This window comes from Microcaecilia unicolor, chromosome 4, assembly GCF_901765095.1.
Source record: "Microcaecilia unicolor chromosome 4, aMicUni1.1, whole genome shotgun sequence".
In the NCBI taxonomy this organism is placed as follows: domain Eukaryota; kingdom Metazoa; phylum Chordata; class Amphibia; order Gymnophiona; family Siphonopidae; genus Microcaecilia; species Microcaecilia unicolor.
Window position 1 is genome coordinate 187,431,684 of NC_044034.1, and position 27,767 is coordinate 187,459,450.

Genomic DNA, 27,767 nt, shown 5'->3' on the forward strand with positions numbered 1-27,767 from the left:
GATGCACGTAACTTAATTGGCTTAACTAATCAATACTACAGAAAAAATCCCCAAAGGAGAGACGATACAGTTTCAAACTCCAAAGTTAGTCAATCTCCCCCCCCCCTCCCCCACCAAGCAAAAATAGGATCGGATGTCTTAGACTAAATGCGTCCAACAAAACGATATTTTGCTAGAGAATTTTATATTGCAAAAGCTCATAATGGATATACTTAACTCTTCCTCTCTAAGATCCCCCAATGTGTCTATCACACATGAACCTTATTCCACCACAATATAACCTTGTATTTGTTCAAATCGGAAATACAGTACTATGTAAGCCACATTGAGCCTGCAAATAGGTGGGAAAATGTGGGAAGGACTTGAAACAGAAATTTCTGTTGGACGTGGAGGAATGGACAGTGAAATTGCAACTAAATTGGAAAGCTAAGTTTTGCTTCTGTCCTTTTTTTACACCTGCCGGTGCTCAGTGCATATTTCATTAAGTTTGTGTTCTTTGAAGAGAGACCAAATTTGAACTGGGAGAGAGACGGCCCCTGGGGTTTTTCTTTTTGAAGGGTCTAGTTTTGTATTGGATGCCTTAGAACAAAAAAACACTATAACAAAAAACGGATTTATAGATAGGTGCGGGATATCACATAATTTAATTTTCATTCACAAAAAATATTGGGGACTTGAATTTAGAGAGTGTTACATGATGTATAGAGCTTAAAAGTGAGTCACTGTTGGCAGCTAGATTCACTGAAAGATATGCTCGGCTGTATATACAGCCTATACTGAACTCTCTTTTCAGGCCCCTATATATAAAAAAATTTTTTTGCAATATGAAATTCTCTAGCAAAATATCGTTTTCTTGGAGGTATTTAGTCTTAGACATCCGATCCTATTTTTGTTCTAGGATTGACTAATTTTGGATTTTAACAATCAGCACTGATAACAGCACTTAAGCAATAATGAGCATTAATTGGCAATAATTAGAATTTACTTGCACAAGTCCCTAAGCATATTCTGTAACGCACTGTGCCTACATTTTAATGCATGCAGTCAAAAAGGGGCGTGATTATGGGCAGGGAAATGGGCGTTTGTGGGCGATCCAAAATTTACATGTGTTATAGTATATGACCATCTGTGCTTAAATCTACATGCCAGGATTTACGCCACATTTTCGCTGATGTAAATAGAGGCTCATAGTTTTAGGCACTAGGATATCAACTAAGTGTATTCTATATACAGCATCTAAATCTAAGCGCCGCTTATAGAATACGCTTAGGTGAAAATGTTTTCCATGCAGATTTTCTAGATGCCATATATAGATTCTGGCCCTAAGCGACTTGCGTATTAAGGTTATAGAATATCACTGAGCATGTGTCTACCATTTAGCATTTGTGTTACCTTCATATACATACGTACTAGTATTCTATAGTATGGTGCTTATATTTCATGCTTACCAGCCTATACCATTGAATGCACTTCCAGTTCTCAAGAGCTGGAATTTCTTTACAAAATACTATTGGCATGGACATTTATGCCCACCCAGGAGGCGTAAATGTTTGCTGTATTTTACAAACACCAGGTGTAAATTATGACTGTTCTCACACCACGCCCATCAACGTTCCTAAGCTCTGGTCGCATAAAAGTACACACCTTGTCACTATGTATAATTTTACATGCACAACCCCTATGGTAATACTTTAAAAGCCCTCTTTTTCAGGTGCAAAAAAAGATGTTTATGTATAAAATTACTCACCCAGCGGTCTATCTGGACTGTCTGGAAATCATACTGATCACTATTTAGATAAAGTTGGCTCTGCAAGAGTTTGATATGGAAGGATGTTTTTCTTTATTTTAGTTCATTCTTGCCTTACTTTACTTTATATTTGGTTTTATTATTCATTTTTTTTGTAGTATGCTATGCTCTCCCACCTTCATAGAGAGCCAGGATAAAAATGTGAGTAAATAAAGAAGAATTTAAAAGCCTTCATAAAATGAGATTTCTTTGTAAAGAAAAATAAACCATAGAGTTACCTCCTTGCTAATATCCACGTCATAGTCTAGAGGCTCCAAGTCTACTTCAGTGACGGGTATAGCCTGAACCTTCAACCAGCCTTCATCATTCTTTTCCTTATCTTCTGCATCCCGTGCTGCCCTCTCCAATAACTGTAAATCAAAGTCTTGCTCCCGTTTCCACTGGTAAGAGATACATAACAGGTCAAACATCTTTATCCTTATCTTTCAGACAGACATCACAGGGGTAATTTTATAGCAAGGCACCTACCAAAATTTCCCAGATCGTATCTATGACTATTCTGTAAAGCAGGGGTGCTCAGTGTCAGCTCACAAGGTCTGCAACCCAGTTGGATTTTCAGGATTTATATTTGTGGACATCTTGAAAACCGAACTGGGTTTTTGGGCCTTGAGGACCACCATTGAGCATCCCTGCTGTAAAGACTCAAAACTGAGCAACTGAACACAGAATAAGTATGAACACTTCAACATAACTATAAAAAAATACTGTCATATGTAACATACAGCTCAATTACTAAGCCTCCAATACAGGTATTTTATGATGGTCCACTATATGTAAAGAGTAAATAAGTTTCATTTTGTAGATAATCTGCAATAATACGCAGAACTGTTTATCTCTCAAGTTTAATCTTCGGTCCAAAATTCATGAATCAATTTCAAACAAACATTATTTCAATGTCACCTCCTGCTCATAACTTCTTTCTAAAATGATCACTCCTCTCTTCATGCTCCATTTTGACATGGAAGTGTTTCAGGAAAACCCTTTTACTCTAAAAGGTCCACATACTCCAACTTCTTAACTGTGACCTCTTCATTGCTATCTTTATTTAATGCAAAGACCTGTACTGGAGGTTTAATAATTGAGCTGTATGCTATATGGTACAGTTATATGCATGTATGTGTGTTTTTATAAAATATTGTGTACCTTGCAAGGAATCCACTGTGTCCAAGTGTTTCCCCCGGGAATGCCTACTCATGGATCACAAAAAAGCATGGACGGTCTTGTTGGCATGTATACTTGTCTATATATATGCACCCACTTAAGTTTATAATACCCAGTTTCTGCGTGTAAAATATATTTTGCACATGTAAATTGCTTTATAAAATTACTCCCAATCACTGATCTCTATTACAACCAAATTCATTCTTGCCACTACTGTTGGGACAGTCCATGATGCTTTTACTCTGAAAATAAAGAGAGAATCAAACTATGGAAAACCTTCATATTTACAGGTTTCATTGGCAAGCTCAACCTGTAGGGAATTGCCAATTACTACTACTACTACTACTACTACTATTTAGCATTTCTATAGCGCTACAAGGCATACGCAGCGCTGCACAAACATAGAAGAAAGACAGAATTAGAATTATGAGCTCAAAGATCAACTTTGACAAAGATGGCAGAGATTTAATAAGACAACAGCAAAAGAGAGGGGTTGAAGCACACACGATGAAGAAACAAAAAGTATCAAGGATCATTCAGGCATTAGGAGAGTCATGAGTTCTTTATTAGACCCAACACAGGCCGTGTTTCAATGAAAATGTGCCTGTGTCAGGGGTCAAAGCAGTCAATGTATACAAGTTACTGAGCTAAAAGCTCTTAAAAAACGTAAATTGAAGCAGATGTAGTGTCCACAAGGTAGCAGTGTGTCATAGCACTTCAGCATCTCAAAAGTGGCACCAAACCAATTTCAAGACACCAAAGTGCTATGATTCACTTTGCTTCCTTGTGGACACTACGCTTTGTGTTTTTATGGGCTTTCAGCTCAATAACCTATATACATTGACTGCACTGACCCCTGATACAGGCGAATTGTTGCCAAAACATGGCCTATGTCGGATCTAATAAAGGACACTCGACTCTCCTATGCTTGAACCCTTGGTACTTTTTGTTTCTTCAATGAGATTTAATAAGGTCAACGACTAAACATTTTTTGTTCACATCTTACATTAGTTAAATTTCTTTATCATTTCAAGTTCCATGGCAAGAAGCAATGGACGTGGGTGATATGTGGCACTTTTAGTGATATATCTTAGTGTTGCAAAATTCAGATTAGTGTATTTTCTGATACTATGAGATTTCATATCTGTGCTTAGAAGGTTACAAGTTGTTTAGGTTGTGAGGGCTTGATGGAACCTATTTGTAGCCTCTCTTTAAAAGAGATTCAGGCACCTATGCGTCTTTACAAAATCATCCCACCAACCCACAGAAATCACAGCTAGAAAGAAGCTGAAGACATTATACCTACTCAAAGTCAGGTGCAACTGTTCATGCTTAACAATGCAAGTACATTGCAGCACTGCCCTCAAACATGCCTACCCCTGACTTGTATAAAGGTTCTTCTCTCCACATGTATGTTTATACATATTACCCATGAGATAATTTTATAAGAGACTTCTTGTGTGTGTAAAACAAGGTTTACACACATAAAATCCTTGATAAAAATTACCCCTTAGGGGCCATACATTCTTGACATTGGAATGGGCCCTGGGACCAAAGCCAATCAGTGTACCAGGAGTTACACTTAGGGAGCAAGGATTGAACGTAGACAGGGAGATGTACAAACGTATGTTCCCTTTTCCCCACATATGTGTTATGGGTGCCAAATCATCTGCCTAGAGTGACCCCTGTCTCTTGTGTGATTGGTTGTGCTGAATATCTTTCAATATTCTTCAAAAAGCACTTCCAATCACAACTATTCAATATTTTATGGAATACTTTTTCTTTTTTTGTGATTGTTTATTGCTCTGATTTACTTTGTAATAAGGGCAGTATTACCAAATCTTAAGAAACAAACATCTTTTTAAAAATGTTAATCAATGGAGAGAAGTATCTTTTGAGTTCTGGGGTAATCATAAATGACGTAAAAGGCTAAGCTCCCAATATACAGAGACTTCCTGTACTGCCTTCCAAAATTACAATCATCTAACCAGACACTCCTCATGAACATCACTAAATACCGCAGAATTCGAAAGATACTTCTCTCCATTGATTATGGACCCCTTTTACGAAGCTGCATCAAAAGGGAGCCTGCGCTGGTGCATGTTTTTGACACACACCGAGGCCCCCTTTTACCACAGCAGGTAAAAGGCATGTCTTTGTTGTTTTCAGGAAATGGCTGTGCAGCACTTGCTGAACGGCCATTTCAGGGGGGAGCACTTACCGCCACACATTGAGGTGGCAGTAAGGGCTCCCGCGCTAACCCAGCAGTAACTGTGCAGTGCCGACTACCACCGGGTACAAATTGGCGCTACAAAAAGAATATTTTTGAAGCACTGGATATGATGTGCGCTACAAGGATGCTGCGGTATCCCAGCGGTACAGCGAAGATACCTGTAGCAGGTATTCTCCGAGAACAGCAGGCTGATTGTTCTCACATGTGGGTCGGCGTCCACGGTGGCCCCAGGAATGGAGATTTTCCCAGTAAAATCCAGAAAACTTTGCGACAGCCAGCACAGAGTGGGATGGACGCACTGCGCATGCGTGGCCATCTTCCCGCCTCAGTTATATCAAAAGCAAATAAAGAATAAAAACAACAACTCCAAAGGGGAGGTGGGCAGGTTGGTGAGAACAATCAGCCTGCTGTCCTCGGAGAATATCTGCTACAGCTAAGTATCTTCGCTTTCTCCGAGTACAAGCAGGCTGCTTGTTCTCACATGTGGGGTATCCCTAGCCCCCAGGCTCACTCAAAACAATGAACAATGGTCAAATGGGCATCGCAACGGCGAGGACATAACAAAGATTGACCTACGAAGAAACAGCTGAGAGTGCAGCCTGGAACAGAACAAAAAATAGTGGCCTAGTGGTTAGGGTGGTGGACTTTGGTCCTGGGGAACTGAGTTCGATTCCCGGCACAGGCAGCTCCTTGTGACTCTGGGCAAGTCACTTAACCCTCCATCGCCTGCCGCATTGAGCCTGCCATGAGTGGGAAAGCGCGGGGTACAAATGTAACAAAAAGAAAATGGGCCTAGGGGGGTGGAGTTGGATTCTAGACCCCGAACAGATTCTGCAGCACCGACTGCCCAAACCGACTGTCGCGTCGGGAATTCTGCTGAAGGCAGTAATGAGAGGTGAATGTGTGGACTGATGACCATGTCGCAGCCTTGCAAATCTCTTCTATAGTGGCTGACTTCAAGTGGGCCACTGATGCTGCCATGGCTCTAACACTATGAGCTGTGACATGACCCTCAAGAGTCAACCCAGCTTGGGCATAAGTGAAGGAAATGCAATGTGTTAGCCAATTGGATATGGTGCGTTTCCTGACAGCAACACCCTTCCTGTTGGGATCGGAAGAAACAAACAAACATTTGGGTGGACTGTCTGAAGGGGCTTGTCTGCTCCACATAGAAGGCCAATGCTCTCTTGCAGTCCATGTATACAACTGAAGCTCATCAGGGCGGGTACATAAGTACATAAGTAATGCCACACTGGGAAAAGACCAAGGGTCCATTCAGCCCAGCATCCTGTCCACGACAGCGGCCAATCCAGGCCAAGGGCACCTGGCAAGCTTCCCAAACGTAAAAACATTCTATACATGTTATTCCTAGAATTATGGATTTTTCCCAAGTCCATTTAGTAGCGGTTTATGGACTTGTCCTTTAGGAAACCATCTAACCCCTTTTTAACTCTGCCAAGCTAACCGCCTTCACCACGTTCTCCGGCAACAAATTCAAAAGTTTAATTACGCGTTGGGTGAAGAAAACTTTTCTCCGATCTGTTTTAAATTTACTACACTGTAGTTTCATCGCATGCTCCCTAGTCATAGTATTTTTGGAAAGCATGAACAGACGCTTCACATGCACCTGTTCCACTCCACTCATTATTTTGTATACCTCTATCATGTCTCCCCTCAGCCGTCTCTTCTCCAAGCTGAAAAGCCCTAGCCTCCTTAGTCTTTCTTCATAGGAAATCGTCCCACCCCTGCTATCATTTTAGTCGCTCTTCGCTGCACCTTTTCCAATTCCACTATATCTTTCTTGAGATGCGGCGACCAGAATTGAACACAATACTCAAGGTGCGGTCGCACCATGGAGCGATATAACGGCATTATAACATCCTCACACCTGTTTTCCATACCTTTCCTAATAATACCCAACATTCTATTCACTTTCCTAGCCGCAGCAGCACACTAAGTAACATAGTAACATAGTAGATGACGGCAGAAAAAGACCTGCACGGTCCATCCAGTCTGCCCAACAAGACAACTCATGTGTGCTACTTTTGTGTATACCCTACTTTGATTTGTACCTGTGCTCTTCAGGGCACAGACCGTATAAGTCTGCCCAGCACTAGCCCCGCCTCCCAACCACCGGCTCTGGCATAGACCGTATAAGTCTGCCCAGCACTATCCCCGCCTCCCACCACCGGCTCTGGCACAGACCGTATAAGTCTGCCCAGCGCTATCCCTGCCTCCCAACCTCCAGTCCCGCCTGCCACCACTGGCTCTGGCACAGACCGTATAAGTCTGCCCCGCACTATCCCCGCCTCCCAACCTCCAGCCCCGCCTCCCACTACCGGCTCTGTAGTAGGTTTCAGTGTATTATCGACGACGACACCCAGATCCCTTTCTTGGTCCGTAAACTCCTAATGTGGAACCTTGCATGACGTAGCTATAATTCAGGTTCTTTTTTCCCACATGCATCACCTTGCACTTGCTCACATTAAACGTCATCTGCCATCTAGCCGCCCAGTCTCCCAGTCTCATAAGGTCCTTCTGTAATTTTTCACAATCCTGTCGCGAGTTAACGACTTTGCATAACTTTATGTCATCAGCAAATTTAATTACCTCGCTAGTTACTCCCATCTCTAAATCATTTATAAATATATTAAAAAAGCAGCGGTCCTAGCACAGACCCCTGAGGAACCCCACTAACTACCCTTCTCCATTGTGAATACTGTCCATTTAACCCCACTCTCTGTTTCCTATCCTTCAACCAGTTTTTAATCCACAATAGGACTTTTCCTCCTATTCCATGACCCTCCAATTTCCTCTGTAGCCTTTCATGAGGTACCTTGTCAAACTCCTTTTGAAAATCCAGATACACAATATCAACCGGCTCCCCTATGAGGATGGGGGAAGAATGTTGGCGAGACAATTGACTGGTTCAGATGGAACTCCGACACCACCTTTGGCAGGAACATAGGGTGCGTACAGAGGACTACTCTGTTATGATGGAATTTAGTATAGGGAGCATGGGCTACTAAGGCTTGAAGCTCACTGACTCTACGAGCTGAAGTAACAGCCACCAAGAAAATGACCTTCCAAGTCAAATACTTCAGATGGCAGGAATCCAGTGGCTCAACATCCTTAGGTTTCATCAGCTGGGTGAGGACGACGTTGCCAACCCATGACACTGGTGGAGGTTTGACAGGGGGCTTTCACAAAAGCAAACCTCTCATGAAGCAAACAACAAGGCTGTCCAGAGGTAGGCTTACCCTCTACACAATAATGAAAAGCACTAATTGCACTAAGATGAACTCTTACAGAGTTAGTCTTGAGACCAGACTCTGACAAGTGTAGAAGGTATTCAAGCAGGGTCTGTGTAGGACAAGAGCAAGGATCTAGGGCCTTGCTGTCACACCAGATGGCAAACCTCCTCCATTTGAAAGAGTAACACCTCTTCGTGGAATCTTTCCTGGAAGCAACCAAGACTCGGGAGACACCCTCAGAAAGACCTAAGGAGGCGAAGTCTACGCTCTCAACATCCAGGCTGTGAAAGCCAGAGACTGGAGGTTGGGATGCAGAAGCGCCCCTTCGTTCTGAGTGATGAGGGTTGGAAAACACTCCAATCTCCACAGTTCTTCGGAGGATAACTCCAGAAGAAGAGGGAACCAAATCTGACGTGGCCAAAAGGGCGCAATCAGAATCATGGTTCCGCGGTCTTGCTGGAGTTTCAGCAAAGTCTTCCCCACCAGAGGTATAGGAGGATAAGCATACAGAAGACCTGTTCCCCAATGTAGGAGAAAGGCATCTGACGCTAGTTTGTCGTGGGCCTGAAGCCTGGAACAGAACTGAGGGACCTTGTGATTGATCTGAGTGGCAAAAGGATCCACCGAGGTGGTGCCCCACTCCCGGAAGATCTTACGTACCACGCCCAAGTTGAGCAACCACTCGTGAGGTTGCATTATCCTGCTCAACCTCTTGGCCAGACTGTTGTTTACGCCTGCCAGATACGTGGCTTGGAGAAACATGCCGTGACGGCGAGCCCAAAGCCACATCTGGACGGCTTCCAGACACAGGGGGTGAGATTCGGTGCCCCCCTGCTTGTTGACATAGTACATGGCAACCTGGTTGTCTGTCTGAATTTGATTTGATTGGACAGCCGATCTCTGAAAGCCTTTAGAGCATTCCAGATCGCTTGCAACTCCAGGAGATTGATCTGAAGACCTGATTCTTGGAGGACCAAGCTCTCTAAGTGTGGAGCTCATCTACATGTGCTCCCCACCCCAGGAAAGATGCATCCATGGTCAGCACTTTTGGAGGCTGAGGAATTTGGAAGGGACGTCCCAAGGTCAAATTGGATCAAATTGTCCACCACTGAACGGAACTGTGAAATGCGGTGGACAGCTGGATCACATCCTCTAGATTCCCCGCAGCTTGATACCACTGGGAAGCTAGGGTCCATTGAGCAGATCTCATGTGAAGGCGTGCCATGGGCGTCACATGAACTGTGGAGGCCATATGGCCTAGCAGTCTCAACATCTGCCGAGCCGTGAACTGCTGAGACGTTCTGGCCATGGAAATGAGAGACAGAAGATTGTCTGCCCTCATCTCAGGAAGATAGGCCCGAGCTGTCTGAGAGTCCAGCAGAGCTCCTATGAATTCTAGTGGTTGAACTGGAAGAAGGTGGGACTTTGGGTAATTTATGACAAACCCTAGTAGCTCCAAGAGTCGAATAGTCATCTGAATGGACTGTAGAGCTTCTGCCTCTGAGGTATTCTTCACCAGCCAATCGTCAAGATAAGGGAACACATGTACTCCCAGTCTGCTTTGTAAAAACCCCGGGCGCAGACGCGAGACCAAAGGGTAGCACACAATACTGGACGTGCTGTGTTCCCAGACGGAATTGAAGATACTGCCTGTGAGCTGGAAGTATCGGAATGTTGAGTGTAAGCATCCTTTAAGTCCAGAGAGCATAGCCAATCATTTTCCTGAATCATGGGAAAAGGGTGCCCAGGGAAACCATCCTGAACTTTTCTCGGACCAGATATTTGTTCAGGGCCCCTAGGTCTAGGATGGGACGCATCCCCCCTGTTTTCTTTTGCACAAGGAAGTACCTGGAATAGAATCCCAGCCCTTCTTGCCCTGGTGGTATGGGCTTGACCGCATTGGTGCTGAGAAGGGCGGAGAGTTCCTCTGCAAGTACCTGCCTGTGCTGGAAGCTGAAGGACTGAGCTCCCGGTGGACAATTTGGAGGTCTGGAGATCAAATTGAGGGAGTACCCTAACCAGAGTATTTGAAGAACCCACCGGTCGGAGGTCATGAGAGGCCACCTTTGGTGAAAAAATTTTAATCTCCCCCTGACCGGCAGATCATCCAGCACAGGTACTTTTATGGCAGCTATGCTCAGCTAGAGCCAGTCAAAAGCCCGTCCCTTGCTTTTGCTGGGGAGCTGCAGGGGCCTGTCTGGGCGCACGATGTTGATTCTTGGAAGAGATAAATCTGGGATCTTCATCCCAGGAGGCATCCTCCTTGGTATCAGACAAGAGTTCTTGAACTGCAGTCCGAAACCGGGCCTGTCTTGACGCCGAGGAACCATGTCCTCTATGGCGATGCCGAGAAGTCAACTCCCATGCCGGCGGTGATGGAAGCTCCCTCCAATGATGTCGACGGGGAGTTGACCTGGGTGTCAGCCGAGGATGATGCCACAAGCGGTACTGGCGTCAGGGACCTCACCACAGGCACGGAGCCAGCTGCCGCTTTCATCGATGGTACCGAGGGTGCAAGCACCCCCGGTACAGAGGCAGGCTGATGCAGCAGCCCTTCCAGAAGGCCTGGAAGAATGGCTCGGATGCTCTCCTCCAGAGTAACTGTCAAGGAAGGCTGTGGGCCGGTACAGAAGTCGATGTCAGAATCTGTGGAGGCCTGCGAGGCGGTAACGGGCTGTCCGAAGATCTACGCACCGGCACCTCTTGTATGGAGGGTGAGCGCTCCTCCCGGCGTTCACGCTTTCCGGGTGCCGAATCCTTCGAAGCCCCAGAGTTCCCGGTACCGTGCCTCGAAGGAGACCAGTGCTGATGCTTCTTCGCCTTCGCTCGAAGCACGTCACCAGTACTCCTCGGTACCAATGAGGACGTGGAATTCACACGCCTCCTCGGGTTCGGGTCAGACAGAGGTCAGTCCCAGTGGGCCTGCACAGCAGAAGCCTTCGAGGCAGGTGGAGACCCACTCGACGGCTTGCTGCTCCCAGCTAATGGTGATGTCCGGACAGCCATTACCTGCGCTCCCAATGTTGATGCCATCCCCGGTGCCGATATCGACGCCGCCGACATCAGTGCCGATGTCAACGTCGATGCCGAGGAATCAGTTGGAGCTCCGAAAAGACGTTCCCGAAGAGCTCTTCTCAATGCCTGTGTCCGTTTTTTCAAACTCAGACACAACTTGCAAGCGTCTGGGCGATGGTCGTGCCCAAGGCACTGGATGCACCAAGAGTGCGGGTCAGTGCCTGAGATCGACCGCTGGCACCGAGCACACTTCTTGAAGCCGCTGGGAGGCTTCGATGACATCAGCAGAAAAATCGTGGCGGCGAAATCAAAAGGCTCGATTGTGCCGACCAAGGGCACAAAAAGGGAGCACTGCGGCCCCGCGGCCCAAGAAGGCCGCAACGGAAGTGAAAAGAAACTTAACAGGGGAAAAAACTAAGAGAAAAGAGGGTTTCCTTTTTTTTTTTTAAACTGGAAAAAAGAAAAAGACAAAAAAGGCAACATAAACCAAAAAGAAAGCGGTAAAAGAATGCCTAAGTCTTTCCTAGGGCCTGAGGGAGAGAGACCGACACGCATCCACTCTCCACTGCGGAAAAAGAAAAACTGAGGCGGGAACAGATGCGCGCAGGAAGATGGCCGCACATGCGTAGTGCATCCACCCCGGGTCCTTTTACCGCCTCTTTGTAAAAGGACCCCTAATTTTTTTTAATGATATAGAAATATTTGTAATATTTATTGAGAAGTGCTTTTGAAGAATGTTGTTTACAGTATTGCTTCCTTTTGGACATTTGGGACTAGATTCTATATATCGTACCTTGATTTCTGCGCAGAAATCAAAACGTATTCTATAAAGTAAGCTTTAATTTAGGTGTACATTCTAGAATATGCTGAGTGCTGCTCTGCACGACTAAATTTAGTCATGGTCAATTATGCCAACTAAAACTTGGTGTAAATCGAGATCTCTTAGCCATGGAGCAGGTGCATTCTATAACAAAGTATATAGATTTTAGAAATGCCCACAATCTGCCCATTCCATGCCCACTTTTCAGTTATGCAACTTAGAATTTATGCACACCACGTTATAGAATATGCTTACCAAATAGTGCATATAAATTCTAGTTAATTCAAATTAGTGCTAATTGCTTAACATCCAATTATCAGCAATTCGCTTGTTAACTAATTAAGTTATGTGCATTGTTATGGAATATGCTTCAATTTCCCTATGAAAATCAATGCACAATATATATAATCTCAGTGTTGGTGTGAACACCTTTCAATGACAAACCAGGTTTCTGATATGTGTTATTTTTGACTGTAAAAACAGAAAAAACATGTCTAATCATATTAGAGGCAATCGATCATTATAGCATTTCACATACAGCATATGTTGATATAGGGATCATCAATATCTCATACCTAAGATAATGTCTGACTGGAAAAGCAAAAACATTGCTTTTTTGGCATTGAAAGTAAAAATGAAGACATTTTGGGGGCAATTAATACGGTGCCTACGTTAAACTTAACAAAATCGCGTCTATTTTATGCTTGTTTGATAAGGACAAAATATTCAGAGAGATCTAGGGGGTTCTTTTACAAAGGCATGCTAGTGTTTTTAGCACGCGCTAAATGCACGCTCTAAATGCTAGACACACCCACAGAAATATATGGTCATCTCTAACTTTTAGTGCACACTTATTTTTAGCGCGCTCTAAAAATGCTAGTGTGTCTTTGCAAAAGGACCCCTAGATGCCATCAAGAAGACACACAAAGCATGATCCTTATAAATGAACTTAAATAAATAACCCATGTGCACACATTTACAGAAAGTGGAATGGCATTTTAGAAAGAATGTACAAATCATAATTGCAATGTCCTGTTTGGGATGTCTCAAGTTCTGTTAATATTTTAGAATTTGAATTACCAATAGACATTTACGTGCTATTTACAGGCGGTGGACGCATACGTTTTAAACCGGGCAACAAGAGGACATGAAAGTCTATGTTATGAAATCGTAACATACATGTTTATGTTGGCCATTTTAGAGAAATACACATGTATTTTTCCTGATGCTGTCACAGAGCCTGGTATCCTCTTGCCAATTTTGCTTTCAGGAAAGGGGGCATCAACCACTGGGGGATTAAAGAAGCAACTACTCCCCCACCCCAGTCCCTCCAGTAGAGTGCTGCTCAATACAAGCATTTTCCTAAAACCTGGATGTCCCAGGTAATAGATGTAAATCCCAATGTTGGTCTTTTTGGACACAAGACATGCATTCTCCTTCTGAACTGGGAATACACATTTATTTTTCAGAGTCATTCAAAGAACACCTTGCCCCTTTCATGTTTTTCAGTGTTAGATGTGTGTTTTCCAGCTTTCTAAAATCAGGATTGCGATGTGTCTGCAATACAAACATTTAAATGCCAGTTTACATGTTTCAAAAATAAGAACTATAATGTAATGGACCATTATACTATATTCTTTACATAGACACACATGAACAAATTTGCAGGGGCTCTAAAGGATGAGGAAGTGTGTGTTTGTGTACACTTGTGTATTTTACAAAATGCATGTGTATGCATGCTATAATTTCACCTCTGCTCTACTCATACTAACGCCAGAAACGCTTGCACTTTACACTTTCAGCATGTGTACTTATATGTGTATATGGCTGTACAAATTATAAAAGCCCTTTCCCATATGTAAAACAGGCTTCACACATAGAAAAACTTTATACAATTATACCCTACCTTTAATTCTTTACCTCTCTCTCCTTAACAGTACAGTATATCTCACAGATATGCTGGGGACATGCTTGATCTTGACTCAGCAGAAAAGATTAGACATTAAGGTCTACATTCAAGATCCATATACCTCTTTCGAATATATTGCACTTCTCTTACGAAAGATTCTTAGAAAAAATCAAGGTACCAGAACTGCTGATTCTTCAAATTTTGAAGGCACACATGGTTTCAACATTCTGTAGCTCATTCATGCACAACCTCTCAAGACTAAATTTAACACAAATAGAATTTAGACAATACTTTTATCAGAGAAACCTCTGTATAAATAGAGAAGTACTTTATGAAACCTGGAAAGAAAAAAAAATATATACTTTTCCAAAGGTTCAGATGCAGACATACTTATTTAAACCAGGCTTCATTGCAGTAGTATTAAAATAAAAATCCTACTACTCATTCTTTTCTACAGCAGTAAGAAAAACGTGAACCCATTTTTCTTAACAACACTTTTATTAGCTTTAGTGCTTATGTGGGTACATTAAAAAGTACTTTTTTTCATAATGACTAACATAATTCAAAATGTTTAATATTTAAAACTATACTTCATTTGACAGAAAATTGTTTTCCCATCTCAAAAGCTCGAGTGTTAAATAAAATGTTACCATGTTCACAGTGCTAATAATAAATGCATGGCACACGATATTCAGGTTTGCTATATTTTGGTTGTTAGACAGCATTTTCACACTGCAAGTGCCAAAGGTCAGTTGATCCATCAAAATCTTCCTGCTGCTTTATGATGCCCTTGGCAAACAGAGATGTCTACCCAATATGCTGCACTTGGCAAAACTTCAACATATGAGAGCTAGAAATTATAAGGACCATTTTACACAGAACAAAGATCAGAACTGAGACATCCTGCTTGAGATGAGCTCAGTTCCAGTGTTATTTTACAAAAAGATCTGCCAATATAAAGCGTTTACTAAAATGTGTGTGTATTTGCCGGCACATGCCATGGGAGCAGCTAAGACAAAGTACATGTGGGAAAAATCAACAGAAGAAATTCTGCAGCTTCCATATGTTTTTGAGCTAGCTTGCAAACATTTGTGTATAATTACTGGCAAAATAACTACCAAGCATATAATCTTTATTTACTTTCAATTTGGAATGGTGGGGGGGGGGGGGGGGGGGGGGCAGAGGATTTAAGGAAGATACCTTCCCTAATCCCTCCTGTAAAAAGCTGGCAGAAACAAGCACTTTTAAAAAACCTACATGTGCCAGGGAGCAGCTGGAAATCCCAAAGTCGAAGTATTAGGTCATGCACGAGTGTTGCCTTTCTGAAACGGGGAATATGTGTGTAGATTTTTGACCCAAGCAGGCCACGCCCTTTGTTATTTCTATGTATTACTGGCACTCACGTGTAATCAAGCCCTTTCTAAAACTGGATATTATTTACATGTGTAAGGCATAAGGCTTTTAAAATAATGGCCCATATCAAGAAGCAATTACTGTCTGACCAAGTAGACATTCATGTGTTTCCCAAGTCCGGTTCTGGAGTACCCCTTTCCAGTCAGGTTTTCAGGATATCCACAATGAATATGCATGGACTTGATTTGAATGCACTGCCTCTGCCTCCATGATATGCAAATCTCTTTCATGTATATTCATTGTGGATACCCTGAAAACCTGACTGGCAAGGGGTACTCCAGGACCAGACTTCAGAAACACCGATATAAAGGGGATGGGTACAATCAAAACAGATACATATTAAATGCAGGTACCTATTTTGTACCTCGGGCAATTGAGGGTTAAGTGACTTGCCCAGAGTTACAAGGAGCTGCAGTGGGAATCAAACCCAGTTCCCCAGTTCTCAGGCTGCCGCAATAACCATTAGGCTACTCCTCCACTCTTTTCTTTTCTTATCAAACTAGTAAAAAAGGCCCGTTTCTGACACAAATGAAATGGGCGCTAGCAAGGTTTTCCTCACAGTGTGTATCCTCCCTCCCTCTGAGTGGCAGGGTCCTCTCCCTCCCTCCGAGTTTCAAGCTCCCTCCCTCCCGAGGAGTCGTTGCGGCTGCCCACACACCCTCCCATGGGGCCCGGAGGGGCAGCCGTGGCCGTTGCAAGCTTTCCTCCTCTTTTGCGCCACTCCGACTCCTGAGGTCTCCCCCTCTCCCGTGCAGGAATGCATGAGCGTACCCACGCACCGGCTCGGCATAGCAGCACGCTCTCCATGGCTCTGCCCCCTCCACTGACGCCCAAGGAGGACTCTGACCTCTCTTTCCCTGCCATTGGTCGCAACACTGTCGGCTACTCCGCCCCTCAACGCTTCTGTTTCTTTCAAGCTCCGCCCCTGTGCCCTGTCCCTTTCACCCCTCCTCCTCCGGCTCTGACATTGTACGTGACGTCAGCCTGATCTACGGAGCCTAGCAGACCAACTGCGAAGAAAGCCACGGACACAGGCAGCAAGATAGAACGTTGGAGGTGAGAATTATTATATAGGATATGGAAATGGGGCAACAAATCCAAATAATCAGCAGCATCCTTGTCCAAGCACAGGTAACCTACAGATGGTTATCAAGAAGAGAACCATGGCAAGTGGAGCTAGCAAATGAGTGTTACTGGGGACTCTCAAAAATGGAAATGAAGAAGCAGGTGGTATTAAAAGAAATTCAAATTAATTGCTGCTAAACCGCAATAAAGCCTGGTTAAAACAAAAAAACAAGTAGCCTGGTTAGCAATTATTTTAAACAAATCAGAAGTTTCTGCAAACAAAGAAGGGAAGTATTAGGTATGACGAGTGATACAGGTCTAGAAGCTAGAGAGTTTGTGCAATGAATTAGCTAGAGAAGGGCCAGGAATTTTAAAGCTCTAATGGAACAAGACAAACCATAGGGCTAGCATTACAGAGACAGTGCCATTTACATCCCTGGTATGATGCCAAAGGAGTGACTGGGTGACGGTCCTTAACAGAAGTGCTTTGGTTAGAGGGCTCATTACATATTTATAACCTGTGCAATATTTATTAAGTTGGAAAAAAATCCCCTTCTCCGTTCTACGTATACTTTGAACCTTGCTTGATTACTTGAAATTCAGCTGTATAGCAGTACTGGTATATGCAATGAATCCTTAGATGAATGCTTTATATAGAGAGCAAAAGTGATTAACAGGCTCTAAAAGATACCTCTAAAGCAGTAAAAAATAATTTCACTTTAATACATGATTATACTTAGTACTGTGTATGTTAAGCTAGCTATTAATACATCCTTTCTAAGCTATTAAAGAACATCCATCAGAAGGCTCATTCCCTTACTGTAGGTCCACAACCTGAAACAACACTTTAATGCCCTCCAAACATGATTCAAGTTATAGAGTTATGATTGGCTGAAACTGCTGCCTTCTGTCTTAACTACACAATTCTCTAACCAACTTACCTGCAGCACCCACAAGCATTTTCGAGGCCATTTTCATATAAAAAAGAAAAGATGATGCCAGTAGCATAGCCAGACAGCCGATTTAGGGCAGGCCCAAGATCAAAGTGGGCGGGCCAAAAATGTCATGTCTGCCATCCCCCCTCAAACTACAGGAAAACCCAAATTTAACCTGCCTCCCCTCCCAGCACCTCCTCCCCCCTCCACATGTAAATGAAATACCTGTGCTGGCAAGGATCCTCAAGCCCCAACAGCTGAAGACCTCCTTCCTGCCAAACAAGCTTACTTCTTAGGCAGCTGCCGACATAGCCCCTTAACTGCTGCTGCCAGATGTTGGCCTGTGCGTACGCTCAATTTTGTGCATGTGTGAAAACAGAGAATGTGCACGGTGGAGGAGCCTGCAGCTGGCAGCAGCAGCTCAGGGACAGTGCTGGTGGCTGCCCAAGAAGTAAGTTCCTTTGGCAGGAAGGAGGTCTTCGGCTGGCGGGGCTTGGGGATTCTTGCCAGCCAATCTAAGAGAGACAAAATTCTGGATGGGTCTGAGCCCACCCAGGCCCACGCCACTGAATGATGCAAAGAACTGGTTTCTTCCAAACCTGCCCAGGCTATATGTGGCTAAAGTGTGCATAAACAGCACATATGTGCATAAGTTTAACTGAGAGGAGGCATTCCTAGGAATAAGGATGGGGAGAAGTTAGCACTTACACACATTTTATAAAATATGTACATATGCATGTAAGATAAGCCAGTGTATGTGGTGTGATTTTCAAAGGAAAAGTACTATGCACAAACTTCCCCTTTGAAAACTAGTGTAACTTATGCATATACTTTCCACAAAAGTTAAGAGGCCTATTATATAAAAATTATACCCTGTGACTATTCACCCTTAAAAAGTTATCCTAACATTTACTACTTCCAACTCTTAGAACCTGTATCGATGCTCTAGACAGCCACAGTTAGTCTACGTGTGCCATGAACAACGACATTAAAGTGCTTCCTATGCAAACTATGTATTGTGCTTTTTCTTATATCCTTTCTAGGCATTTCCTAACATACTGAGCCTATGTCTGCAGAGATGGGCCGGATGAAAGATCGAGACGGATCAGGCTGTCTGTCTCCCTGGCTAAGAGTCTTCTTGCGCTCTCGGACTAATGCCTTCTGGTGTCGTTTCATGCGTTTCAGCTGCTCCTCTGCACTCATCTTGCTTCTTTGGTGGTCTCCAGAGTATAGGCGCTCCAATGCACTTTTGGGTCTATCCTCCTTAAACAGGGAAGAATGCAAACAAACTTCCACTATAATTCATATTCTGCATGAAAACCAGAAAACCTTTATTGTCACTAAATAATGATTAGACATTTTGTATTGCTGAGTGTGTTCTTACAGCAATGTATTACACCAAAACAACTACTTCCAATTGAATAGTGTGCTAATACATTTCAAGGAAAAGACTTCAAAACCCCAAAGTGCTCAGTGACAATGCACAGACAATTTAGCACTAAACGGGCAACTGTTTCATCATAGGTCAGAAAAAAACCCTTTCTTCTTAATTATGTTGTATTTTCACTTTCATCTTTTTGGTTTTTCAAATTTTGCATTTAAAATAATTTTAGTACCATGAACATCCATAATTCCTGAAGCGGTCACAGAGCCCGGTATCCCTTGCCAGTTTCACATTTGGGGAAAGAAGGGGAACAGCAATTATGGGGGTGACTTTCCCTCTAGTGGAGAGCTATTCAATCAGAGCACTTTCTGTAACGTGGGTGTGCCAAGTATCATGTCTAAATACCAACATCCATCTTTTTAGACATACATCCCTTCCCTTTCCGAAATCAGGGGGCATCCATATCTTGGCCTCTCCCTAGTCCTGCCCAACACACACCCAGACCATGCCCCCTTGCCATAAGGTCATACTGCAGTTTTAGATGTTCATATCCCAGCTCTGTAAAATTGGGATTTGGACATCCATGCAATATGGATGTCTAAATGCTGGTTTTCAAACATCGGCATCACAAATAGAGCTTCTAAACTAAGAGCCATAGGCACATGTGTCTTTATAATGCCTAAGTAAGCACCCACTTGCTCTCTCAAACCAGGCACTCTGTTATAAAATTACCTTTAAAGGGTTTACAATCTACGTGGGCTCCTGGGAGTCACACGCAGACTAACTAAAGGGCACTTTTACTTAAGGGCTGGCGCATGACAACAGGCTTGCCGCATGCCAATCTGGACTTACCATTTCCAGCGCTACAAAAAGTTTCTATTTTTGTAGTGCTGGTGCTTACCTGGTGGTAATCAGCGCTGCTCAGTTACCGAAGGGTTAGCACAGGAGCTCTTACTGCCACCTCAATGGGTGGTGGTAAGTGCTCCCCCTGAAATGACCACGGCCACGCAGTAAGTGGTTCACATACTGCATGGCTATTTCTTTTCCAGAATAACAGACAGCCTTTTACCCACTGTGATAAAAGGGGGCATCAGTGCGCATCAAAAAACACGAGCTGATGCTAGCGTGAACCCCTTTTACCACAGCTTAGCAAAAGAACCCCTAAGTTCATAAGTGTTTATGGCAGTGGTGTAGCTATGAGAGGAGCCTTGGAAGACAGCCCCCCCATTCCAGCCTCAGGTCCCCCAACCAGTGGCGTTCCTAGGGGGGGGGGGCGGTGGGTGCTGTCCGCCCTGGGTGCACGCCGCTGGGGGGGTGCCATGTGCCTGTCGGCTCCACTCGTTCCGTGCTCCCTCTGCCCCGGAACAGGTTACTTCCTGTTCCGGGGCAGAGGGAGCATGGAATGAGTGAAGCCGACAGGCGCGCGGCCCCCCCCCCCCCCAGCAGGTAAAAATGCACCGGGGGGGGGGGGGGGCGCTGCACCCGGGGGGGCGGCGCATCGGCGATCCGCCCCGGGTGTCAGCCACCCTGGGAACGCCACTGCCCCCAACCCTGATGGCCAGTCAAGTGCCTGTGTTTTAGGCACTACTGACTGCCCTCCCACTCCCTATACCGCTGTTCTTCACCTCTCCTTGCACCGCTGTCCTTCAATTTTCCAGCCGTTGTGAGTTAGACACACTGCCTTCGGTGGCCCAGAAACTTTCCCTCTGCTACAATTTCCTGTCCCGCATAGACGGGACACTGCAACAGAGGGAGAACTTCCAAGACCGCCGAAAGCAGTGTCTTTACTGCACTGTTGCTGCCGGCATCCTGGAGGATTGAAGAATGGCAGCAGTGTAAGGAGCTATGAAGGGAGCCGGAACAGGAGACATCGAAAAGCTGAAGCCAATTAGGTTGGTCTTCCTTTCCCTCTCCTCTGTACTGCTGTCGGTCATCCTCGTTCACCCAAAACAAAGCAAGCAAACCTTTGAGCTGCTCTATCCATGTTGTCGTACTTTATTGTTGGTAACATTTTTTTTTAAACTTTGAATTTTATTGAGAGCTTGAAATGGTTTAAAAACTCTGAACCATTAAAGTAATGTTTCAATACAGCCATTTTACGATAAAAAAAGAAAAAAACAGGTAATTCACTTTATTCTAATACAAAAGCTCTCTAGATAATACCCTTCCCCCAACCCACCAACCTCCTTTACAGCAGCACCCTCCTCCCTCCCCACCATCGTATTTACCCTAATAATTACAACTTTCACACTTAAGTAGAGAGGTGTGGTAGCTGTGTTAGTCCACTCTTAAAGGTTATCAATTTACTTTATTTATTTATTTATTGCATTTGTATCCCACATTTTCCCACCTTTTTGCGGGCTCAGTGTGGTTTACAATACATTGTAAATGATGGAAATACGATTTGTTACAACTTGGTTATGGATTACACTGTGAGGAGTTATACGAGACAAAGTCAAAGTGTCGTTAAGGGAAAAAAACAATGGAAAAGAACAGTAAAATGGTGGAAAGAAACAACGGGAAACTAATAGGGCAATATATAATAGCAAGAGAACATTTGGTATACATTTTTCTGTGAGTAAAGGTATGAGTGTGGTAAGATTACGGGGGATGAGAATTCAGAAGTGGATGTATTGATGCATTACTGAACAGTGAGTGTGGACTTTATGTGTTTTGGTTCTTTCCGTAGATTTTATCAAAAAGATGGGTCTTCAATAGTTTGCGGAAGGTGACTAGCTCGTAGATCGGTTTCAGGTTGCGCGGCAGTGTATTCCAGAACTGCGTGCTCATGTAAGAAAAGGTTGACGCGTGCAGCGCCTTGTATTTCAAGCCTTTGCAGTTAGGGAAGTGGAGGTTGAGGAAAGTTCGGGATGATCTTTTAGCGTTTCTGGGTGGTAAGTCTATTAAGTCAGACATGTAGGCTGGGGCTTCACCGTGAATAATTTTGTGGACTAATGTGCATACTTTAAAAGTAATGCGTTCTTTGAGTGGGAGCCAGTGTAGCTTCTCTCGTAAGGGTTTTGCACTTTCATATTTTGGTTTTCCAAAGATGAGTCTGGCTGCTGTGTTCTGGGCTGTTTGAAGTTTCCTCAGTATTTGCTCTTTACAGCCTGCGTATAGTGAGTTGCAGTAATCCAGATGGCTGAGTACGAGGGATTGCACTAGGCTGCGGAAGACGGATCTTGGGAAGAATGGTCTTATTCTTTTCAGTTTCCACATGCAGTAGAACATCTTTTTAGTTGTGTTGTTTGCATGAGTTTCGAGTGTTAGGTGGCGGTCGATAGTGACGCCAAGGATTTTTAACATTTCTGAGATTGGAAGGTTTAGTTTTGGTGTGTTTATAGCGGTAAATTCATTCGTGTTGTATTGGGAGGTGAGTATCAGGCATTGAGTTTTTTCTGCATTTAGTTTCAAACGAAATGCATCTGCCCATGTGTTCATGATGTGTAGACTTTGGTTGATTTCATTGAAGATTTCTTTAATGTCTTGTTTGAAAGGGATGTATATTGTTACATCATCGGCGTATATATGTGGGTTGAAGTTATGGTTTGATAGGAGTTTTGCCAAGGGGATCATCATTAGGTTGAAAATGGTTGGTGAGAGGGGTGATCCTTGTGGTACTCCACATTCAGGTGTCCATGCAGCAGACGTGGTTGAATTTGATGTGATTTGATATGAACGCAGGGTTAGGAACCCCTTGAACCAGTTTAGGACATTTCCTCCAATGCCAAAATATTCAAGTATGTGTAATAGGATTCCGTGGTCAACCATGTCGAAGGCACTTGACATGTCAAATTGTAGGAGGAGTATATTGTTGCCGGTTGCAATCATTTGTTTAAATTTAGTCATAAGGGTAATTAATACTGTTTCTGTGCTGATTGGGCATCATGCAGTATTGAGTGCTTGTTTAGATAGTTTGTGAGTTGTTTAGTTACCATTCCTTCGGTTATTTTGGTTATTAGTGGTATGGATGCTACTGGTCTGTAATTGGTTATTTTGCTTGCGCTTTTCTTTGTATCTTTGGGTATTGGGGTGAGTAAAATTTTTCCTTTTTCTTTTGGGAAAAGTCCATTTTGTAGCATGAAGTTTACGTGGTTCGTTAGGTCTATTATGAATTGTTGAGGAGCTGATTTCATTGGGTTGTTTGGGCATATGTCTAGTTTGCAGTGGGATTTGGCAAATCTTTTAAGTGTTTCAGAGATGAGGTCTTCTGATAGTAATTCGAATTCGGTCCAGGTTCTGTCTGCTGGGTATGTGCCGTCTTCTGGGTCTAGACAATCTAGAAGTTTGGCGTATTCAATAGGACTGGCGGGTATTTTAAGTCGTAATTGTATAATTTTCTCCTTGAAGTATTTCGCAAGGTTGTCAACATCTGGTATGTCTTTGCTGTTGTTTGTAACTGGTGTGGTGTCTAACAGTTTATTCACAAGATAGAAGAGTTTATGTGTGTCTTTGTAGTTTGGTCCTATTATTGTTTTGTAATGTAGTCTTTTAGTCTGTTTTATGGTATATTTGTATTTCCTCCGAAGTAGTTTCCAGGCATTTAGTGTTTGTTCATCTCTCTTTTTGTTCCATGCGTGTTCTAGTTTCCTGACTTCGGATCTGAGGAAGAAGGGCAACCTTCGAAAGCTAATCAAGAAATGTATTAAGTTATGTCCAATAAAAAAGGTATCATCTTATTTTCTTTTCCATGTTTTATTTTGTTTGGTAACTTTCACACTGCAACCAATATACGATCCAAATGCACCCATTCTGTCGCTTCTTGGTCAAAGCGCCCCAATCTACGGTCTGTCAGTTTCTCCAACTCGGCCACCAGTCTGACTTTTGTTAACCACTGCTGTTTAGTGGGTCCAGAACTTGATTTCCAGTGAAGGGCTATGATTGTCTTTGCCACTGCCAGACGAAGATGTTTTATACGCCTCTGCAATTTTAGTCCTCTTCTGTTCCCCCATCCTAAAAGACACCACTTGGGATCGCAGGGAAACTCAGAGTCCAGGACAGTCGTGAGATTACGCGCCACTTCCAACCAAAAGTTTTGCAAGGAAGAACATGACCACCAGAAATGCCAAAATGTGCCCACGGCCATTCCAAAGCGCCGACACTGATCACTGGCGTCCGGGTACATTATTTTCACCCGGTCAGGCATATAGTACCATCTGCTTAATACCTTATATGCATTTTCTTTAATCAAAACACATATAGATGTTTTTTTTCACCTCCATGCATATTGCTTTCCACTCGGCCGTGCTTAACTCACATTCCAGGTCATGCTCCCTTGCACTCATATATGGTAATTTAACAAAACCCTCTCCCCGTATGTGGTGATACAAAAGAGATATAGCCTTCCCCTTCTTACCTACAAAGTACCATAGCTCCTCCAGATGTTCCTTCTCATCTGGATCAGTTCTTAGCCAACCCTGCCTATTAATAAAGTGTTTAATTTGTAGATAAGCAAAAAAGTCTGATGCAGGCAGGTTATGGGACTCTTGCAGTTCCCCAAAGTCCTTATGTCCCCCGAATCCATTAGGTCTCGAAATTGAACCAAACCTCGTTGGGCCCAGCCTGCAAATGCTGCCCCATGTCAGCCGGCTGGGAAACTAGGCTCCTGCGTAATCTGAACGGTCGACAAAGTTCTCATCCCCAGCAGCTTATATTTTAGGGAACCCCACAGTATCAACAGGTGCGAGATGAATGGATTCGAAGTCAATTTTTTATAAGTATTGGCTGGGACTGAAGCCCAGAGGCCTGCATCTAGAAGATTTCCCGGGACAAAATATTGTTCCAGATTGGTTATCGATGACTCCTCCCCCCTGCTCCATTCTGTTATCAATTTTAGTTGGGCCGCCCAATAATACCACTGCAAATTAGGCACGCCTCTCCCCCCTTGCCCTGCCGCTCCCCACATCACCTTCCTGGAGAGTCTAGCCGAACGCCCTCCCCAGATGAATCTGGATATTTCCGACTGAAAGCGGGCAATCTCTCCCATGGGGACCTGCAGGGGCAGAGTTTGGAATAAAAATATCAACCTGGGCAATAAGTTCATTTTAATGGCTGATATTCGTCCCCACCAAGACAGCCACTCACTTTTCCACCTATTCATGTCCCTCCGAAGTTCCCCAAACAGAGGAATATAATTTAAGGAATATAATTGGGACAGATCTGTGGGGATCTGTATTCCTAAGTATCGGAAGTACGATCCTGCTTTTTTGAAGGCAAATGACTGTAATATTCTATCCAACTCTTTATCTAGGATAGTTACCCCCATCAATTCAGATTTGTCATAGTTAACTTTAAAGCCTGACATCCCCCCAAACCTATTAAGCTCCCTAATAATAATAGGCAATGTCAGCAAAGGATTAGTACATAAGTAATACCACACTGGGAAAAGACCAAGGGTCCATAGAGCCCAGCATCCTGTCCATGACAGCGGCCAATCCAGGCCAAGGGCACCTGGCAAGCTTCCCAAATGTACAAACATTCTATACATGTTATTCCTGGAATTGTGGATTTTTCCCAAGTCCATTTTAGTAGTGGTTTATGGACTTGTCCTTTAGGAAACCGTCTAACCCCTTTTAAAACTCTGCCAAGCTAACCGCCTTCACCACGTTCTCCGGCAACGAATACCAGAGTTTAATTATGCGTTGGGTGAAGAAAAAGTTTCTTCGATTTGTTTTAAATTTACACTGTAGTTTCATCGCATTCCCTCTAGTCTTATTATTTTTGGAAAGCGTGAACAGACGCTTCATATCCACCTGTTCCACTCCACTCATTATTTTATATACCTCTATCATGTCTCCCCTCAGCCGTCTCTTCTGCAAGCTGAAAAGCCCTAGCCTCCTTAGTCTTTCTTCATAAGGAAGTTGTCCCATCCCTGCTATCATTTTAGTCGCCCTTCGCTGCACCTTTTCCAATTCTACATAAAACAAAACATCATCTGCAAATAAAGCTATTTTATGTTCTTTCCCCCCAATTTGTATTCCTCTAATGTCAGCTAGTGAACGAACACTCTGTGCCAGGGGTTCGATAGAGAGAGCAAATAACAGGGGGGAGAGAGGGCAACCCTGACGATTGCCCCTTTGAATCCTAAACTGGGCAGAGTATCCCCCGTTGACTTTAATTCTGGCTGCTGGAGATTCATACAGACATTGAAGCCATCCCACAAATTTAGTCCCAAACCCCACTGATTCCAAGATCTCCCACAAGCAGGACCATTCTACCCTATCGAATGCCTTCTCAGCATCTGTGGTCAACAGAGCCAATGGAACCTTCTGCTGTTGGGCTCCCCATATTATATTCAGAGAGCGTTGAATATTATCTTCTACCTGCCTTTGGGGTATAAAGCCTGATCGATCTTCATGAACTAATTGTGGTAACACTCTACCTAGGCGATCTGCCATTATCTTGGCCAATATTTTAACGTCTACATTCAGCAGGGATATCGGTCTGTACGAACCACACACAGCCAGATCACGTCCGGGCTTTAAAAGAAACGATACCCCCGCTTCATGCATACTGGGAGGGAAAGGGTGGCCCGCAAAACAGTCATTTCCTACCCTACTCAAGACAGGAGCTAATTCTGGTGTGAATATTTTATAGAATTTAGCCATATGCCTTCCCACCTTTGAGACCTTTAATCACTCTTGTCACCTCCGCCAGAGATATGGGAAACTCTAACTCTTTGTTCTGTTTATCTGAAAGCCTTTGGAGCCGTAACTCCCTCAAGTAATTCTGGGTCTCCAATTTCGATGCTCCTTCACCCCTAAAGAGTGGTGTAAAATTGGACAAATTGTTCTCAGATTGCACTGTCCTAGTGGAGAAGAGCACCCCTAGTCCCCTTTTATTGTTGTTATTGTACATTTAGTCTGGTGCTGTTGAAGAAAGCGTGCCAGCATGTTTCATGATTTATTACTAAACTCAAAAAATTTTTGTTGCTCCTGGCGTCTGGAAAATCCCATCTTCTCTACCTGAATCCTTTGTAATTCGGATCTGCAGTCTAATAAGTCAGGTAGAATTTCATGGTTCCCCCCCCCCCCTTGATGTAGCACCTCTAATCGAGCCAACCTCGCGCCAGTCTCCAACTCTTGGGCACAGCGTTCACGCTTGCGGATAGCTCCCTACTTAATGAGGTGCCCCCTTAATACTGTCTTGAGGGCATCCCATAGATTTCCATCAGACACTTCTCCATTATCATTAAATTCCATGTAATCTTTTATGGCCCTCCTTAGCTCCTTACAGACCTTTGCCTCGCCTAATAAAGATTTGTTCAGCCTCCAGAAAGTATTTGTACTTTCCTTCTCTAGCCCGAAGAGGGATACCCAGACCGGGGCATGATCAGAGGCATGGATATTCTCTATTTCAGTTTCCCTTACCTGCCCCCAAAGGGAACGGCTACACCATATCGCATCTATTCGTGTGTATGTCTGTTGCGCCTGAGAATAAAAGGAGAATGTTCATTGCCCTGGGTGCTTCAGTCTCCCTACATCCAGTAGGTCTAACTCCTTGACTAGTGTTATGAGTTTACTTCTGTGGGCTCTGATATCTCCCGCCCCTCCTTTGCAGTAGTTGAGTCCAGACACTGTCAAATTAAAATCGTCCCCCCCCCCCCATTATCACTCTGCCTGATGCGAACTGTGTCAACGCATCCCGTAATAATTCAAAAAAAGTTGCCTTGCCCTGTATTGGGAGCGTACAGGTTAATGATCATTACTTGTTGGTCGTGTAGCTTCCCTTTTATCACTAAGCACCTCCCCTGGGCTTCTGTATATACACTA

At 43.8% G+C, this 27,767-nt stretch overlaps 1 protein-coding gene across 1 annotated transcript in view; it reads right to left on the reverse strand.

Annotated features, from left to right (window-relative positions):
• Positions 1–27,767, reverse strand: part of PLEKHA7 (pleckstrin homology domain containing A7) — a 927,681-nt gene that overhangs the window by 25,988 nt on the left and 873,926 nt on the right. Inside the window, 2 exon segments of the mRNA XM_030201054.1 lie at positions 2,026–2,187; positions 18,672–18,875. Of these exon segments, the coding sequence (XP_030056914.1) occupies positions 2,026–2,187; positions 18,672–18,875 (366 nt within the window).